The 17,548-nt window shown below is 57.0% G+C and overlaps 1 protein-coding gene across 1 annotated transcript; it reads right to left on the bottom strand.

Annotated features, from left to right (window-relative positions):
* Positions 1-1,373: 1,373 nt before the first annotated feature.
* Positions 1,374-17,426, bottom strand: GBA2 (glucosylceramidase beta 2). Its single transcript, XM_076362824.1, has 17 exons — positions 17,245-17,426; positions 13,166-13,257; positions 12,874-12,989; positions 12,542-12,760; positions 10,995-11,234; positions 10,504-10,606; positions 9,027-9,180; positions 8,622-8,747; positions 8,335-8,519; positions 7,884-7,988; positions 7,103-7,210; positions 6,581-6,732; positions 6,322-6,428; positions 6,025-6,167; positions 5,596-5,711; positions 2,401-2,592; positions 1,374-2,315 (listed from the first exon to the last, which is right to left on the bottom strand). Exons 1-17 carry the CDS (start codon positions 17,424-17,426, stop codon positions 2,088-2,090), a joined length of 2,568 nt encoding a protein of 855 aa, XP_076218939.1. The 3' UTR covers positions 1,374-2,087.
* Positions 17,427-17,548: the final 122 nt, after the last annotated feature.

The following is a 17,548-nucleotide window of genomic DNA, read 5'->3' as shown; positions in this document are numbered from 1 at the left end:
CTGAAAGTCAGCAGGGCTGTGGCTTAAACCTGTGTATGTTAGGGGTCAAGAAAGGGTTAATGAATAATAAGAAGAAAGGGTTAATGAATAATTAAACTTGCTGCTCAAGCTGGGATTGAGTCAGCCTTGAAAAATATTAGTACAGGCAAATGTTAGAGAAAATCGTATCTGCAACCAAGAATTGTCCTCCTAGCCCACAGCTGTGCCCATGCAGAAGTTGCTGAAAGCTGAGCCTATCAGATACAAGTTTTATTGCGGTGATACAGTCAAAAGAAGAGGAAAGAGCAGAAATATCCCTTGATACAGACCGAACGCCCCAACCTTTGAAAGAAAGTCTGCGGGCAGCCTATTGCCTGGGTTAAGAGCAATGCTGACTGATAGCAGCAATAAAACCCAGCCCGGTCAGAAGCTGTGCTGGCTTTGGTACCTGCTTTTATCCCTTGCCAGCTGAATCGGGACGTGACTGTCCCCAGTGGCTGCCAACACAAGACAAATGGAGGTGGGCAACCCAGGTGAGCCGCACCAGTGCCCTGGCACCCCCATCCCCCTCCAGCCTCGCCACGGTGACCCTAAGGGAGAGCATCTCGGTCCGTCTCCACCGGCTGTGGGCTCTGCCATGGGAGGACGACACGACACCGGCTGGTCCAAGGAGGCCGCATCCGGGACAACCTGCCCTTCCCGGATAACATTATTCTTCTGCCCAGGTGGATGCAGGAACGCTCCCCCCCCCCCCGTGAGCAAAGAAAAGGCCATTCATCACCCGCTGGCAGCACTGGGCCACTGCGGCAATGCCCTGCCTGCAACAGCTCCCAGGGCAGGCAAAGGCTGGGGGAGATGGGGGGGGGGGGGCATGGGGAGGACAGGCCGCTTCCCACCCCAGCCCTGACAGCACTTAAGGATTAAGGGAGGGCTTTAGAGCAAAAAGCTCTGAAGTGGGTAGAAAGACCATGTAACCAAACCTGGGGGCAGGTTCCCCTCCCACCCCCTCAAAACCAGGCAGGTGCAGCCTTCAAATGCTGCGCTGGCAGCAAAAGGAGCAGCATTTGAAAGAAGCAAGGTGCCCAGCCCTGGGCGGGAAGGGGACACGGCTCAGTCAAGGGCCAGCCCTGGGACACCACTGCTCCCCAGAGGCATTTCAGGAGGAATGCTAGGCTCCTTGCCTTCCCCCACCTTGCAGGCAAGGTGCCATCACACCTGAGGGGGAGGCACCTCTCGCTCCCATTAGCAAAACCTGACAAGAGCCAGCGTGCAATTAGGGCTTGCCCCCCTACATCCCCAGGCCTCCATCCCAGCCTAGGAAGAAAAGGGGCAGCAACAGGGGCCCCCTGCTCCAGCTTGCCCCCATGGCAGAGAAGACACGCAAGAAGGACAGACAGCCAGACAAATTTATTAAGAACTTAAAATGATTCATCTTCTAAAACGTGCTCTGCTGCCTGCCCCCGGCACCAGCAGGGAGGGGTGCCACGGTACCAGACCAGGACCTGCCCCTTGGGCTCCGATTGTCACTGGCCGGGGAGCCGGGGCTCCCCTGGGGATTGTATCTGCCACAGGCTCTCCTAGGGCTGGTGCCTTAGGGCAGAACCAGTCTGTGTTTGCAGCGTCACACAACAGAGAGACAGCTACAGCATCCACCTGCCTGGGTGCACCAGTCCAATGTCCTCACACACATACACACACATTTTTTTTGCCCCGCAGGCCAGCTCCCACCTTACCCAGCCCCCTGACCGCAGGAAGGTCCTGTGCTGTGCTCCTGGGCAAGGTACCAGCTCTGGTGGAGGATGGTTGAGGGTCCTGCAGGCTGTCAGAGCCCTGAGCGATGGGGAAGGGAAGGCACAGACTCCAGCAGCGCCTCCTTATCCCACCCCTCTCCTCTCCGAGGAGAGATCACCTGCACCTCTGGTCCCCCCTCGTGCTCAGCATCGGTGGCTGGAAACCCCCTGAGGTGAAGGGCATGTAGTGGAGGTAGGGAAGGAAAACAGCAATGTGAGTATTATCAAAGGGATATCAGGAGGGAAGGGTCCCTGCCCACCAGCTGAGGCCCCCCCAGTGCCCCAGTGCACCCGCTGCCCTGCTCAGTGCCACCAGGCTCAAGGGTGGATGGGGACCTGGGGGGACTGCGTGGGTGCTGGTGCCTGGCTAGCTCTGCGCTCCAGGGCCAGCTGCATGCTCCAGATGCTAAGGGGCCGCATGTAAGCCAACGAGCGGTAGACTTTCTTCTCCCGATAGGCCTCCGGTGTCTGGAAAGCCATGCCCAGCCGTTCCCAAACCGTCCGGTAGCAGCCCTCTGCCGTATGAAAGCCTTCTTCCACCAGCCCCTGCAGCAGAAGGAAGACAACCATCAGCCCATCCACGGAGTGCAAGGAGAAGGCACATGCCGAGGGGTACAGCATCATCACTCACCTCCTGGATCATGGTGGCAGCCAAGGCGTAGACCACGCCGATCCACACTTCATCAGACTGCACACTGGAGGTGTCGGGCACCCCGTTGGGCCTCATGCCATTCACCGCTCCCATGGTGCCACCAGCAAAGCTCATGACGTTCTTCTCAAAGATGGTCTTGAGTGCACTGACAACATGACTCTTGGGGAAGACCTGTGTAGAGAGAGAGAGGGCTTCAGGCTCAGGCAGACGCCTCAGGCTGGGTCTCTAGGGAGCAGGGTTAAGTTTTCCATTACAGAGAGGTCAGTGCTGCTCGCTGGGTAAATAGCCACCTACAGGAAAATAACAGGAGGAAGTAAAAAAGCAGTTGCTCAACAGAAGAGATGAACTTCATTCTACCTTCCTCCTAGGGAGGCTGATAGCTCATCCAACTAGTATGTATCCATAAACAGCCTCTCACCTTCAGTCACTGGCCAAACCCCGCCACGTCTCTTGGGAGTTTGCTTTGGAGACCTGGCCAACCACACCGTCCTCATCTTGGTTTATGTTCACCACTGCTCATTTCTCAGGGTTACAACTGTTTGAGGCCCAGACTTTCACCTGGTAAAAACCACTGTGCTGTTCTCTCAGTCCATCTGCACCAGCTAAAAGAGGTACTGCAATGACTACAAGAGATGGGACACTGACCAGAGGTGGCCAAAGGACAGTCTGGGATCAGTGAGGCTGGAGGTATCTTCCTGCCAAAGGGAAAGATTATTGCAAAGCCAGTCTGATGACATCAGAATGCATCTTGCAGCTGAAATGTGGATACCAGTAAGTTTGTTTGGGTAAATGCTGGGAATCTTGAGGGGAAAAAAAACAGAAAATTCAACTTCAGAGAAGCAAAAACAGAGCTTAGTTTTGAGTGATTTCAAAAGGACTTTAATCCTTCCAATTTTGTAATTGGGCGGTGATGCAAGGGTTCATGGCCTGGACCAAGGCAAGTTTGAAGTGAGAGAACGGGCAGCCTGGGGATGAAGAGGTCAGACTGAGATGCACAAGATTTCTGATGGTTTTCTGTGTCTGGTAGGAGAGATTTGAAACTTTTATTGCAAGTGAAAGTTAAAGACTTGCAGAAGGTCAATAGTGCTCACTGGATAAACAGACGTTTCACAACATTATCAGGAGGAAGTAAAAACCTTCCCTCTCCAATAAGGGGGGAAAAAAAAGCTGTTCAAAAACTAAGGCCAAGAGCTCAAAACAGTTATGAGAACAGACTGAAGTATTATGCTGAGTACGCTCTTGCCAAAAAAGAAAAAAAAAAAAAAGAAACACCACAAACTCCTCCAAAAAAAACAAAGCAAAAACACAACAAACCCCACCTGAGCATGAAAACACCTGCCAGCCAAACAAAAAGCAGTGGAGCAGCAACACAGCAAGGACTGCATTGAGATGAAAAACCTCTGTGCGCAGCTGAAAGTAAATAAAGCTTTTGCACTGCTTTCATTATTGACAATAAAACTAGGAAGTGTCAGTGCAACAGAAGTCACCACCTTCTTGAGAAAAGCAAAGCTCCAGACTCAGTGACATTGCAAGGGGAGGGCTGGCTCGTCTCCATCCCGCATCCACCTAACGGTGAGAAAGCCATAACAAGAACTTTGCAGGGTGACCAAGATCAGAAGCGATGTCACGGAGCAACCATGACATCTACTTGCAAGAAAGGGAAGACCCTGGCGGCTCCCAGCTCATCAAGCACAGCCCAGGGACGTGCCAGAACTTTCTTGCCAGTCTGGTGCCACCAGAGCCAGGGGAAGCCGGAGGTGTGATGACACCAGATGGAAGCTTGCCAAGGCAGACTGGGCAGCCCAACCGGACAGCTTTGGCAGACTCAAAGGAAAGGCAGCAGATCCTTTTTATCTACACTAAAGCCAAGCATCCAACACAGTCATTTTTCCCGGTGTGGCTCTGGAGATAAGCCCAAGTGCTGTTAGGGAGCAGGAGTCAGCAGAGGGGTGGCGCACAGCGGCCATCTCTGGCAGAAGGTTTTGGGGCACAGTTTCTTCAGGACTGGGGTCACAGGCTTTTCCTACTTTGTATTTCATTACTGACCTGTGCAGGCAGCAGGAGTGTGTTTATAAGGTTACAAACAGGAGTGCTGCCAGCCAGGCAAGGGATCAAAATGCATGCAAGAAAACCTCAATGGTCATAGTAACAGAAGAGAGAAGTTCACCAGTCCCATCTCCAGTGAGCTCAAAGCTCACCAGCCAGCAGAGAAGAGTGCCACCTTCAGCAACAAAAGTCTGAGGCTATGGAAAGGCAAGCGAGATTTTTTGAACTGCACCAGGTTTCCTGTTTCCCCCCCAAAAGGGATGTTTGGGTATTTCTGCATGAGGTCTGGGCCAGATCCCGTCTGGAGCCCCAGGCACAGCCCCAGTCCCCACACTCTAGGGACCCACACTGGGGTAAATGCAGGAGGGCACAACCAAGCGCCTATTTCTCGTTAAATCCCACAGCGTTCAGCACAAGCTGCTCCCAGGAAAGGTCACTTGAAGCTCCCCTCTGGTACCAACAGACAGTGAAATGGTCCATCACCCTCACACAGCCAAGAGTCATTCCTTCCTTCAGTCAGCCAAAGCGTTTGCCTGTCCATCACCACCACAGAGAGCTTTGGTCTGACAACTGTCTATGGGTCATAAATAATCCATACGATGGCTCTCCACTTCCCAGCTCTGTTCCAGGTATTGCACCACCAGCAGCTACTCTTACCATCCCACCAGACAAGAGGAGTCTTCGGCAAATTCTTCTCTTGCAACGGAAGAGCAACAGACTTTAAGGCCCCAAATAAGCCTTAGTTCCCTTGGATAATCATTTAGGAATTTAAACTAGGTAGCAAATAACACGTGGAAAGTTTCATACACTTTTTTCTCCTGTTTTTAAACAAATAGCACCTTGCCGAGAGCAAACCCCAGTGGGACCTTCCTCCAAGTGTGCAAGAGCTGACCACAGTTACACATCCCTGCTGCATGGCCTCTCCATGAGCAGATTTTGGTTTAAGGCAGGTTGCACTGATGTGCATCCAACAGCCTCCACCTAAGCATGCACTGCTGCAGGGGAGCGGGCTGGAGCTCCCAAACCAGCCCCCAACACTTAACCCATGCCATGTGCCAGCCCTGCTGCTCTCCTCCAGGCGCAGGTCCCGTCTCACCCCACCCTGCACCAGGCTGCCCCTTCTCTTACCTCAAACTCCCCTTGGTCCAGACCACAAGCCCCGAGAAACCACTGCCCAGCACACTGGTCTGACATGATGCTGCTGGAGGTGTCGCTCCCACTGCTATCATAGTTGTAGTATTTTCCTGGAAAAAAGGCAGGAAACAGTTTTAAATCCATAGTTTAGGACCGTGGCTCATGTGTGCTGTCCCTACACTCCACCCCATGAGGCAGGAGCGTGGCACCTTTTTCCAGAAGGCTCTCCCCTCTTTCCTTTCCCAAACCACCATACATTTTCTGTTCCCTCCCTGGTACCTGCTCCTTCCCCTCGGCTTGGAGGGATGGCATCTCCCCTCCTTCTCCCATCCCCTGCAAAGCTCCGTGACCCAAGGAGGAGCTGTCCCTCTCCCAAGGGACACACGGCCAGCCAAGCATGGTTCCCCACCGGCAAGCACCCACCATTCCAGAGCATCCTCTCAAATGCCTCCTTGCCCTTGCTCAGTATGTCCGTGTATTTCTGCTGGATCTCAGCATCCCCGAGCACCTCCGCCATCTTGCACATCATGCAGACGGCTGCCAGCCACAGCCCGCCGCAGTACGCGCTGCCAGAGCAAAAGGAGAGCAGTGTCGGCAACGTGGGACACCCCACGGGTTGCACAGAGCTGCCACAAGAGATGGGTACCACGGTCCCAGCTCTGAGCTGCCTCCCCACCCCGCGCTCCCCATCTCCAACCCCCACCTGCCTCTCTTGCTCACCTGGCTCCATTTACCACCCACGCATCATATGTCTGGTCAGCAAAGCCACCATTTTCGATGAGCCCATCGTTATCTGTATCAAACTTCAGCTCCGACTCCATCACAGCCTGTGGGAGAGGCAGGAGATGGCCACACAGCCCCTACATCCTGGCTGCCCCTCACGCTCTGCTCAAGAGCATCCATCCTCTTGGGATGTTGCACGGCTCCCAAGGGAAGTGAGAAGGGGGAGATGCCCCACGTTCTGATGCCCTCCCAGTACCTGGCAGACTGGCCACATGTCCCGCAAGTACACGGAGTCACGTGTCAGGCAGTAGTCACGGTACACCTGCAGCACAAACTTCAGGTTGAGGTCCTTCCAGTCGGCCGTGTCATGCATCAGGTAGGCATTGACACGCTGCCACGGCTCGTCACCTAAGCAAGGACAGAGCGGATGCAGCAGGGCAGCAAGCAACAGATGTCCCCTCTCCTACCCAGGAGCAAGGTCCCAAGGGTGCTGTGACCAAACAGTGCTAAAATAACATGTTGCACCCTGTGCCGACTCTAGTGAGAGCAGCCTTCCTGCTACTGCTCGGCTTCTCTCCATCTCCCTCGTACAAGCTCCATGCAGCGTGGTCTCCATCACCATCCCAAACCATCCAAGCTTTTCATTCCCAGAAAACAAACAGTGTATTCCATGCACCATACCTCCTTCCCACAGCTTGGGAGTTAACTACCCTGAGAAAGTTGTGTGAGCAGCCCTGCACCCCCTTTGCCCCCCAGCAGGCCCAGCCAGACCCCTCACCTGGGTCCCCAATGTCATGTGGCACCACGTTCTTCAGCTTCACCTGGGCTGTCTGACCACACATCAAGTACTGCCGGGGCTGGACGTCCTCGTTCACCACTGTGACAGCTGGAGAGGACACAGAGCAAGAGACATTAGAAAGGCAGCAGGCACTGCAGCAGCAAGCTCCAAGCACAGGCACAGGCAGGGCCACCGGCACCAGCACGCCAGGCTGCCCTTTGGGGCTCTGGCTGCAAGACCACAGCCCTCTGCAAAGGGCTGAGGGGACACCAGGCTGCTCCCAGTCTCCCCTCAGCAGGGGACATGCAACTGTCACCACCTCCTTAAGCAAGGTGGTGGCAGCACACAGGGCTGGGAGGGAACCCCAGAGGGCTCAGCCCTCCTGCAGCCCAGCAAAGGGTCGTGCTCCACCACTGGTCGGGCCACCACCGAGCAGCCTCCAAGCCCACCCAAAGCATCAGGGTCTGCAAACAGCTTCATGCTTCTCCTCTGCAAGGGGAACGGAGAGAGCTGGCAAGATCAGGGACTCCCCCAGGGCAGGCAGAGCCAACTGTGCATCCCCAGTGTGGCAAGAAGGCATCCCAGTGCTGGGCAGAGAGATGCTGAGAGGCAGCAACGTTGGGGATTTGCAAGTCCTGGGTCCAGCAGAGGAGCTGGAGGAGGATGCTGGCTCCACAGCACAGATTTCTACGGCAGAGGCAGATGCTGTCCCAAACCCCCCATCTCTTCCCTAGGTGAAGACATCAGCAGGCATCAAGCCAGGGTCTCCTGGGTCACTCACCAATGTCATACTGCAGGCTGATCTGCAGCTTGGGCCACAGCATGACGAGAGCAAAGGAGGCATAGAAGTGGACATCATAGGTGTTGTACATCCGGTACTCCTGGCCTGGAAGGAGCGGGGAGATGGTGAGGGGTGGGAGACCTGCCGCAGGGAGGGGAAAGGAGGGGCACGTCCTCCTTCCCACATGGCCCAGGAGGTTGGGCTCTTCCATGGCACAGGCAGGGGATCCCATTAGAAGTGGTTTTTATTCTCTACATAGAGCACCCAGAGGTCTGGAGAAGACCTCATGCCATATCCTACAGGGCTTGGTCCTGCGAGGGGTTTTGCTAGGAACAGTGCTGCTCCTGCCCATCAGGGTGTGAAAAGCAGCCCCACAGCAGGTTAAAAACACCTGGTGACAGCAACGGGAAGGGGTTGAGTTGGGACCATACATCATGTCCCTCCAAGTTACCTTCCAAATAAGCAAACCTTCCGTACTCCCGCAGGACAGGGAGGAGGTGGGAGAGGCCAGCCCCTGCCGGCCCCCGCAGGTCCTCAGCACAGCAGTCCGGGGGCAGCTCCACCCAGATGGTCCCCCCATCCGTCACGAAGTACAGCTCATTGAAGAGGGCCGACTTGTACCAGGAAGGCAGCTGGCTGCGGGCAAGAGGGGAAGTCAACCACAGCGGCCGAGCTGGTGACGCTCCTGCTCTGACCAGCCCCAGAAGGCCACGGGGAAGGTGCTCCCACCTACCCTACCTGTTCTCCAGGATGGGCTTCTGCCACGCTTCGATCTTCCTCTCCCACTCCTCGTAGTGCGTCAGGGCATGATGTGACAGGGCAGGAGCGGCATCGCCTCCGCTGCCAAAAAAACGGGTGTACCGCCTGCCGAGCAGGGGTTTGGTGAGTATGCTGCGGGCTCAGGCTGAGAAGCCCACCTGGCCACAGGAGAGGGGCTGGACTATAATGAACACCAGAACAACGCTACTGGTAGTGCAGAGGTATTGAGGAGCAGGGGCTGGGGAGAGGGTCCCCTCCGTGAGCTGGCAGGGACACGGCTGCAGTATGTGGCACAAGGCTCCCCAGGCAGCACTCAAGCCCGGAGGCAGGGAGAAGGGGGCTTCGGGGACATGAGCCAAGCCCCACTGGAGACAACCCACCCACCTGAAGTGCAGCTTCTCCTTAGAGCCAAAGTGAACACAGGGCATGTCCCAAGCCAGGGCCAGCTCCAGCGTCCTGTGACCCAGGGCAGGCACCCTGCAGCTGGCACACACCGCTGCTGCCGTCACCTCCCCCTTCTCCGTCGGCCTGCTTTTACCTGTCAGGGGGGGGAAAAAAAATTATTCACAAGTGGCCAAGGAAGCCCTATGGAGGGGTGACTGATGCTCCCACGCACCCCGAGGGGGACAAGACTATTTGGGCATGCCCCAGCCCCCTTGCAACCTGGAGGGTACATCCCTGGGGTTTTAAGGGATGACATTACCTCACGTGAGTAACTGCTTTTTGCAAGCAGGAAAAAAATACCTGCCATGGGCGGAGGGGTTAAAAAAATAAGTCATCAAAGCAGAGGAACAAATCAGGCAGGAAAAGCCACCAGGCATGAACGGAAGGGACAGAGCACCACATGACTTTGTAACTGCGCCGCACTCAGTGACACTGTGACTTTCTAGTGACAGTCATTGTTTCCAGCTTTTTGCAGGGTGCTTGAACTGTACCCCTATTTAAAAAGAGCCCTGAGGTGGCTGGATAATTATATGCTGGTTCTGACACGTGTACCAGGTAAACTCATTAAAGCAACAATTTTAACAGAAGCACAGATCCTGGCTATGATAATGCCTGCATGCACGAAGGAAAATCACATCTCAATAGCCTGGAGAGCTCTGAGTGCATCTAGGCAGGAAACTTAGTTTTCCAGAAATAAATATTTCCGGAATATTTACGTAATTTAAGCTTCAAGAAATCTTGCAAAGGCCCAGTGCCAGCATCACTAGTCTGTCAGCATCATCCTTGTTCAAAAGCTGACAGAGCCATTAGGCAAATGGTCACCTTTTATCGCAATAAGAGGTTAGCAGCAAGGGCTGGGAGAGACCACCCTGCTTCACGGTTTCTGCCAAGGGAGCAAGCAGACAGCTGAGGATGATGCAGAAGTACCACGGGAATACCAGAGACCTTCAGGGAACCGATGTAGTAACAAGAGGACAGCAAGTGATGGCAGCACCAAACACCAAGGACTGCTGAATGCCTGCTAGAACAAATCTGACCGGGCCCAGCTCGCAGATCTGGCAATGGGAACTCAGGGAAGGTGGCTGGGCATCACCCTGGCCACTCAGCAGAAATCTCAACTCAGTGCACAACCCTACACAGACTAACAAGATACTGGCATGTGCAATTAACATAGCCGAGAACAGCCCCAAAGTGGTGCTAACAGCTTTTGGAGAACCACGAGGACAGTGTGACAAGCAATGGGAAATTCGGATACAGCCTAACGCTGGGAATGAGCCACAGCATCACCAAGACCTTTTTGCGATGGCACCGAGGTGGCCAGAGGAAGGGAAACCTGCCCTTGGCTTGGGTGCCCTGTGACCAGCGTGGCCACCCTGCTCCCCCCTCCACCCATCCCATGGAGGACGGAGGGACTCACCGGCGGGGGAATCCAGCCTGCCGTCCTGCAGGAGGTCCTGCCACACCTCTCTACCCGATCCCGCGGGATTGAATGCTGTGAGGTGGGTGACTCCCATGCCAGCCTGGGGAAAGGAAGAGCATCATCAGGGGCTGGTACTTTTGAGGGGCAAATGCAGGCCCCCACCCCACCCCCAACAACTTTGGGACCCCACACTCATTCCTCGCATGCTGCCCAGCAATGCTAACTCCAAACCCACTCACCTGCTGTCCTGAAAGCTTCACCCATGGCTTCTCTCCTGGCACCCACCCCCAAAGAGGGTGCCCTCGGGGAAGTCATGTCCCCACTTCTGCTCCAGCGGTCAGGCAAGCGCTGAGGACCAGGACCGGTGCCGACCCCAACCCATCGCACACCCATCATTTACCAGCCACCTGGAAGCAGCCCTCCCCCCATTCAGCAGGGCTGTACAACCCCCTCCAGCAGGGAGGGCACCACTGGTGCCAGCCCTTTACCTTCTCCCGGGCAGAGATGGCGAGGGTGAAGGGGTTCACACGTGTGCAGTGGTGCAGCAGGACTCCGGCAACGCGCTCGCCCTCCTTCTCGAAGGCGAAGGGCTCGTTCCAGTGCCCTCCACTTCTGTCCTCCTTCGTTCCCGTGCCGTTCTGCAGGCTGAACATGATGGAGACGTCCACGTCCTCATCCCTCCCATTCTCCACCTCCCAGATGAACACTCCCACCGGCAGGCTGGAGTCCTGGCAGAGACAGACAACACTGTTTATAGGGCTGCTGCTCCATGGTTAGCTGTCGGAGCATCACTTTTCCCCACTGCTGGGGAGACCACGCAGGATGCAGTGGGAGCAAGAGCACCAGGAACAACTCGGTCTCAGAGTCCGTTGCCAAGCTGGGGAGCAGCAGCGGGAGCAGAGGAATTTGCGGGGCAGGCAATATAAAATTCAGATCACAAGCCCTGGGCTAGCAAATCCCATACTGGGCAATACATAGACGGAAAGTAGCGTTTAAGGCTCAGACGGGTGTCTCACCACCCATCTGCTCAACAGGTTGATACAGGCTCACGTGCTTCGCTGGGGTAAGAGGAAGGTCAGGCGTGTTGGCAGTGCAGCCTGCCACCCTCGCCCGGGGCTGGGAGCGAGCAGGAGCAGCGTGCAGGAGCAACAGGGCATCCCTTGCTGCCATCCCGAGCTTCCGCATTGCTGCGGGGGTTCCTCCTGCCTGGAAGCATTGCTGAGTGGAGACATGGGGAAATGTTGGGAAAGCCCAGCTAATAAGCAGCTCTTCCCTTGGGGATGGCAGGCAAAAGCCAGCTAGAACACTCTCAGGAACACCCAGCCAACAAACCAACCCACAAGTACAAGCTGAGGGTTTCCCAAAATGCTGCCACCAGATGCTCCGGGCTGTAAGGCCGCAGCTCTGGACCTGCTATTCCAAGTGGACGGGAGCCAGGATGGTCACAGGACAAAACCAAAGACAGGGAACAAGCAGTACAAAGAGTCACAAAGCACGGGTCAGAGGGGAAAGGAGCAGCTGCCAGAGCTAAGCACAAAGAAAAAGGGACAACCTTTCCAGCACCAACTGCCCCAGGAGGGGCAAAGCCTTCCAGGGCCCCGCTGCTACACACCTGGCAGCTGGCACTAGGGACAGGGTCTTAGGACAGAACAGACCAGGCTGGGAAAGAACATTAACAAGGTGGCAATCCTGGTTGTCTTAAGGCAATGCTGAGCTGGGCAGGAGGGACAAGGAACTCCTCTACTGCAGCATCCCTGGACCCACGGGCAATGCTCAGGGGTCAAAAACTCACCAGCTCCAAGCCTCTGCTACCCAAATGGGATGCAACTGAGCTCAGCCAGTCAAGGGCCTGTCCTAGGAGCACCTCACAGGACAGCCCCGTCTCTGGTGTGCCAATCCTTTCCTCGCCGCCATGCTGGCAGCTCCGCCAAATCCCTGCCAACCTGCTCCATACCAGCCGTGCTGCTGCAGCACCGTGTGGCCCGGCGCTCCCATGGGACAGGCTGCAACCAGTGTGGGGCCATCGCCTCCTTACCTTATAGTCATGGGGGATGACGGGAGAGACCTGGCGGCAAGTGAGCACCACGTTTTGCCCCGGGAGCTCGTAGACCATCCAGGCACGGGGGTACAGGGCATGGTAGAAGGCATAATGGCCACAGTAGCCCCAGTTCCAGCCCTGCAGAGTGCTAGGTCTCTCCACGGACAGGACCTGCTGGTAAACCGTCTGCCCCTTGCAACGCAGGCATACCGTGAACTGGGGAGAAGATGAGCACATAGATGGGATTGGATGAGCCCAAGAGCAGAGGCCCCAACCGCCCAGGCTGCTGCAGTGCTGCTCGCACCCCTCGCAGACCCTGCCGCACCTACCTGGTCGGCGATGACCGTTTCGTAGTGATAAATGCCAGGGTTCAGCTGCCAGCGGCAGAACTCACCCCGCCAGCCACGGGTGATGGTGCCTCCCCCGATCCCGCCCAGCGGGCACCCTGGCAAAGACACCTGAAATTAGCACCCCCGTTCCTCCCTGTCGCAGGGTCTGGCCCAAGGACCCCTTCCATGCAGCTCCGGGGTCCCCTTGGCACTGCCCGCACCCCAGAGCTCCTTGACGCACTCCCCCCTTCTAGGGCATTGCACCACCCCAGTGCCCAAACTGGAGGCTGACCGTAGATCTGCTGCAGAGGAACGGCATACAAGAGGTCAATGAAGGCAGATTTCTTCTCTATGCGTGTCTTCTTGTACCACCACCTGAAGTATCTGCAAAGGAAAGAGAGGTATGAAAGAAGACGGGAGCAGGTGTCACTGTCCCTTCAGTGTCACTGGGCAGGACGTGACCAGCACACGTTGCAGCTGCCCCTCTTGTAGATATGTACAACGGGAACCTGTGTCCCAGGGCACGTGGGGTGGCAGCCCCTGCCATCCATCTGCAGTGCATATCAGCCAGCGGGCAGAGTGCAGGCAGCTCGGGGCTGCCTGCAAGGGCACAGCACAAAAACAGAGCGCTCCAACACCCAAGAGCAGGGCTCCCAGCTCGTGCAGGGGCAGGAGGCTTTCCCAGATGCCCATGGAGAAGTGGCAATACCCACAAGGACCACCACCTCCATGGCTGGTAGAGCACACCCTGCTAAGGAAGGTCTGAGAGTGGAGGCACGAGCCCAGGGAAGCCATAAGCTGCTCCGGGGACGTGAACCTTGCTCTTCCACCTCCACGTCCCCATTGTCACACACAGCCCTGCCATATCCCAGTGCCACATCCCTGGGGGCAGATGGCACAGGGCAGCCTTGCCCTGGAAGAGACAATGCTTGCTGTTTGCAGCTGGCAGGATCCCAGGGACTCACCTCCGCTCGCACGCCAGCTGCGCAGCCAGGCACTGCCCATCAAGTAATTTCTCACCCAAAGGCCTGGGAATCAAGAGACACCCAAACAGGGGCACACCTGCACCTGGGTGTGCCGGCACCACTCCAGGCAAGAGGAGCAGGGCTGGGTTCCGAGTTGGCGCTCATAAAGGACTGGCTTTTGCTAATGAACCGCCCCAAGTTAAATCTTCCATATGGAGACAATTAGCATACGGAAACCAGCTACCAGACCAGAAGAAGCTGCTGAACTTCCTTCCCCCAGCGAACAGACAGGCAAGACCCAACCAGCAGCTCCACGGCCCTGGGTGCCAGGTGGGCCATGTCTCTGAACTACCTGCAGGCACCGATGCCGTACTGCCGAGAGGAGAAAGCCACCCCCAGCTGGGAGCACACAGCCTGCATCGCTCCGATGGCTCGCGGGATGCAGAGCCCAGGCGATGGGCAATGGGTGAGCACTAATCCCCTGGGACATGTACCTCCAGCTTCACAAGGACAGGGGCAGCAAGGGAGAGAGGCTCTTCCACGACACCCCCTGCTCCTACACATTCCTCCCCAGAAAAAAACCCTCACGCTTGCCTTTTCAGATGCATGGCCACTGGACGTTCACTTTTATTCACCAACATCTAAGGTCCCCAAATCCCTCTCAGGGCGAGGTTTTCCAGGTTGCAGTCTTACAGGACCTGATCACAGCCTGCTCTCCATTCCTATGTACTCACCTTCATGTTTGACTGTTTAAGGACATTTTGCCTGCAGAGGTCCAGGGCACCATGAGAACCAGCCTGTCCTGCATGACCGCCCTGAATCAGGGCCTGCTGCTATCTTCGAGCTACATCTGCTGCAACTGCTCTTCTCCCAGCTGAGACAGCGCCGGCTTTACGCTGCCGAGGCGAGGTTTTGGCAGTGTGCTCTCTCTCTCAAGGAAATGATTTTAATTTTTTTTTAACCCAGCGTCAGGGAACCAACCCAGCTGCTTCCCCAGCAGGTTTCTGGCAATGGGAAATAAGGTGCCCAGGCTGCAGCATGGCCCAGCAGTGCATCCTGGCTCCTTCAGAAGGAGGTGATGGAGGGATTTCAAAAAGCAGTTTTTCCAGGAGCACGCAGCAGGAGGTTTGGGATCTACAGCCAGCCACTGCCCAAGCCATTTTGCCATCTCAATAGCAAACTCTTCCCCTGCCAGCTTCTCCCCACATGGTGCAGGCCAAGAGGAGGTGGTGGTCGATGCCCAATTGCTGGCTATTAACAGCTCTCCCAGAGCTGCAGAATAACCAGGAGAAACTCTTCGCGTTCTGCAGCGCCAAAAGCCCTGCCAGGGCCGGAGGGCATTTCTTTTCCTTAGAGTTGGCAGCACAATTAAAACCTGTCTGGACATCACCCAGCCATTCCGGATCTGTGCCGGGACCCCCTCCCAGGGCACACCAGCCACCTCTGTGGAAATCTGCCTGCACCTCTTCTCCTGCCCTGCCAGCCCCACCACCTGCTGTAGCCATATTTGTGGCTGTGCGTGTCCCCACAAAGATGTTATCCTGATGAGTCCCGATTAACAAAAATCCCACCCCAGGGCTGTCAACACTCCCAGCCATGTCACCTGCAGCAGGGGCTAGGGCTGCAGGAAAGGACACCTATCCTCCAGAAGTTTAGCTCAACATGACATCACGTCAACCCAGGATGCGGTGGCTCCTCTGCAGGTCCTAGACTTCCTCAGCCGAAGAGGTGCAGCAACCCCAAGGCGCTCCCAGCCATCTCGGGAGGTATGAGCACCTGCACCAGGTGACTTTGCACTTGATGCACCAAGCCATGCCAGATTTTGAGCACCCCTGGCACGGGTGTCCCTAAGAGAGGGGCTGCTGCTCATCAGGGGTCATCTGGGAGGGGGCACGCCAACCCGCTGGGCTCCAGAGGTTCAGATCCACGTGCTGTGCCTTGGGACCGAGCTCCAGGCTCTTCTTGCAGCACCAGCACCCAGGTTTCCATCAGCTGGCTGCCTCCGCTGGGCAGACATGCAGGTGCCCCCCAACGCCAGGAGCACGCAGCCTCCCACACATCCTTGCATCCCTGCATTAGCTGCCCTTCACCAGCCAACACCGCTGCCCTTGGGTTTTAATTCAAACCCACACAAGTATTTCTCACCGCCCTGGCTCTTCCTCTCCCCTGTTCTCTAGGCTGGAGTCTCCTTGCAAGGAAGCTTTGCCCTGCACAAGTATTTTGAGATCACAACCAAATTACCTCCTAAATTTGTACAGGGGAAGAGGCAGTAGTTTGACTTTTAGCTTCTTGCTTTTGAACCTTAAAACCTTTTTCTAGGACCCATGCAAGCCACTTCCATCCTGAGACCCCAATGAGAACAGGCCAGGAGTGGCCTCCCCAAGCTGGCACAGAGGCGATCACCTCTCCTCCCTGCTCACCCCACCAGAACTTCATGCCTTCCCACAGCTCAGCTCATCCCCAACCTGGCTTTTCCAGCAGCCTTTATCTCCCGCACACGACCCAGGCTCTCCCTTCCCTGATGCCCAGGCTCATGCCAGGGATGTCTCAGGTCAGACCGGCATGCCAAGCACCCTAAAGCGGTCCACTATCTGCCCCTTCATCAGGCTTTGCAAGAACCAGCTTTGCAAGCAGCAGCCTCCAAGGACATCGAGCAGGAAAAGGCTCAGAAAATGGAGGCAGGAGATATAAAGCAAGCATAAGGAAATAAATGACACTGTCATGGGTTTCAACGTTCAGCCTGATGGGTACACAAACACGGCCAGCACACGGGCAGCAGTTGTAAAGGTTAAAATAACACTGTTGTTTCCCACATGCGTTTCTCCCGGTTACTTCCAGCTCACCCTAATGCAAAGCCGTGAGAAGTCCGCATTCCCAAACCTGCTACAGCGCACGGCATTTCAAAAATCCTCCCAATTAACCTCGAGTTTAATCTCCATCTGCCGAGAGCTGCCTTATGCAAGGGGCCGAGCACCTGACGCTGGCCGGGGAAGACACAGCAGCGACGGGCACCAGCAGCAAGCCCCGGGGGTGGGAGACGGTGGTCTCCCCCCCACCCACCCCCCAGAAGCGATGCCCCAAGCCCTCCCAGCTCCTGCTCGGTCTTGGGGAGCCCGAGCGCTGGGTGCTGCCCCTAAGCCAGCCTCGGCCAATCTACACCGGTGCTCCCAGTGCTGGCGCCAGGCGGGCGGGTGCCGGCAGCTCGGGGCGGGAGGAGAGCGGCTCCCTCCAGCCCGGGGCTTTCCGTGATCCGCCGTACTCTGCCCTCCCGGAGCACCGCCGGTGCCTCCCCGGGGCGAGCCGCCCACAGCACCGAGCGGCTCGAACGCGGCGCGGTGCTCCCACGTCCTACCCCCGCGGACACCCCCCGCCCCGCGGCGTTCCCTGTCCCCGTTTCCCCCCGTACCGCAAGGCGAGGCCGATGTGCCGCAGGACGTCGCGGAGCGGCACGTCGGCGGCGCCGTAGGGCTGCCGCGGCTCCTCGAAGCGGTGCGCCAGGCAGACGCGCCAGCCGGCCGCCGCCACGCCGCGGCCCCGCGCCGCCCCCTCGTACCGCCGCACCAGCGGCCCCGGCCCCGCCGCCGCCATCGCCGCCCCCCGCCCCGCGCGCGCCCTCTTCACCGCGCGCGCCGCCCCGCCCCGCCCCGCCCCGCCCCGCCCGCGCCCGCGCCCCCGGGGCACGGCGCCCCGCGCGCCGCCGAGCGCATCCG

This window comes from Aptenodytes patagonicus, chromosome Z (genome assembly GCF_965638725.1).
Source record: "Aptenodytes patagonicus chromosome Z, bAptPat1.pri.cur, whole genome shotgun sequence".
Lineage (NCBI taxonomy): Eukaryota > Metazoa > Chordata > Aves > Sphenisciformes > Spheniscidae > Aptenodytes > Aptenodytes patagonicus.
The sequence above is the reverse complement of the archived record's forward strand: the minus strand, read 5'-3'. Positions and strand labels throughout refer to the sequence as shown.

Bases quoted from the DNA above. Each gene is read 5' to 3' on its own strand.
- GBA2 (XM_076362824.1), bottom strand. From the start codon at position 17,426: ATGGCGGCGGCGGGGCCGGGGCCGCTGGTGCGGCGGTACGAGGGGGCG. The intron at 8,748-9,026 runs GTGGGTGGGTTG...CCTGCTCGGCAG, and splicing joins AAGGAGAAGCTGCACTTCAG to GCGGTACACCCGTTTTTTTG. The intron at 2,316-2,400 runs GTGAGTGATGAT...CTTCTGCTGCAG, and splicing joins CTGCCACCATGATCCAGGAG to GGGCTGGTGGAAGAAGGCTT.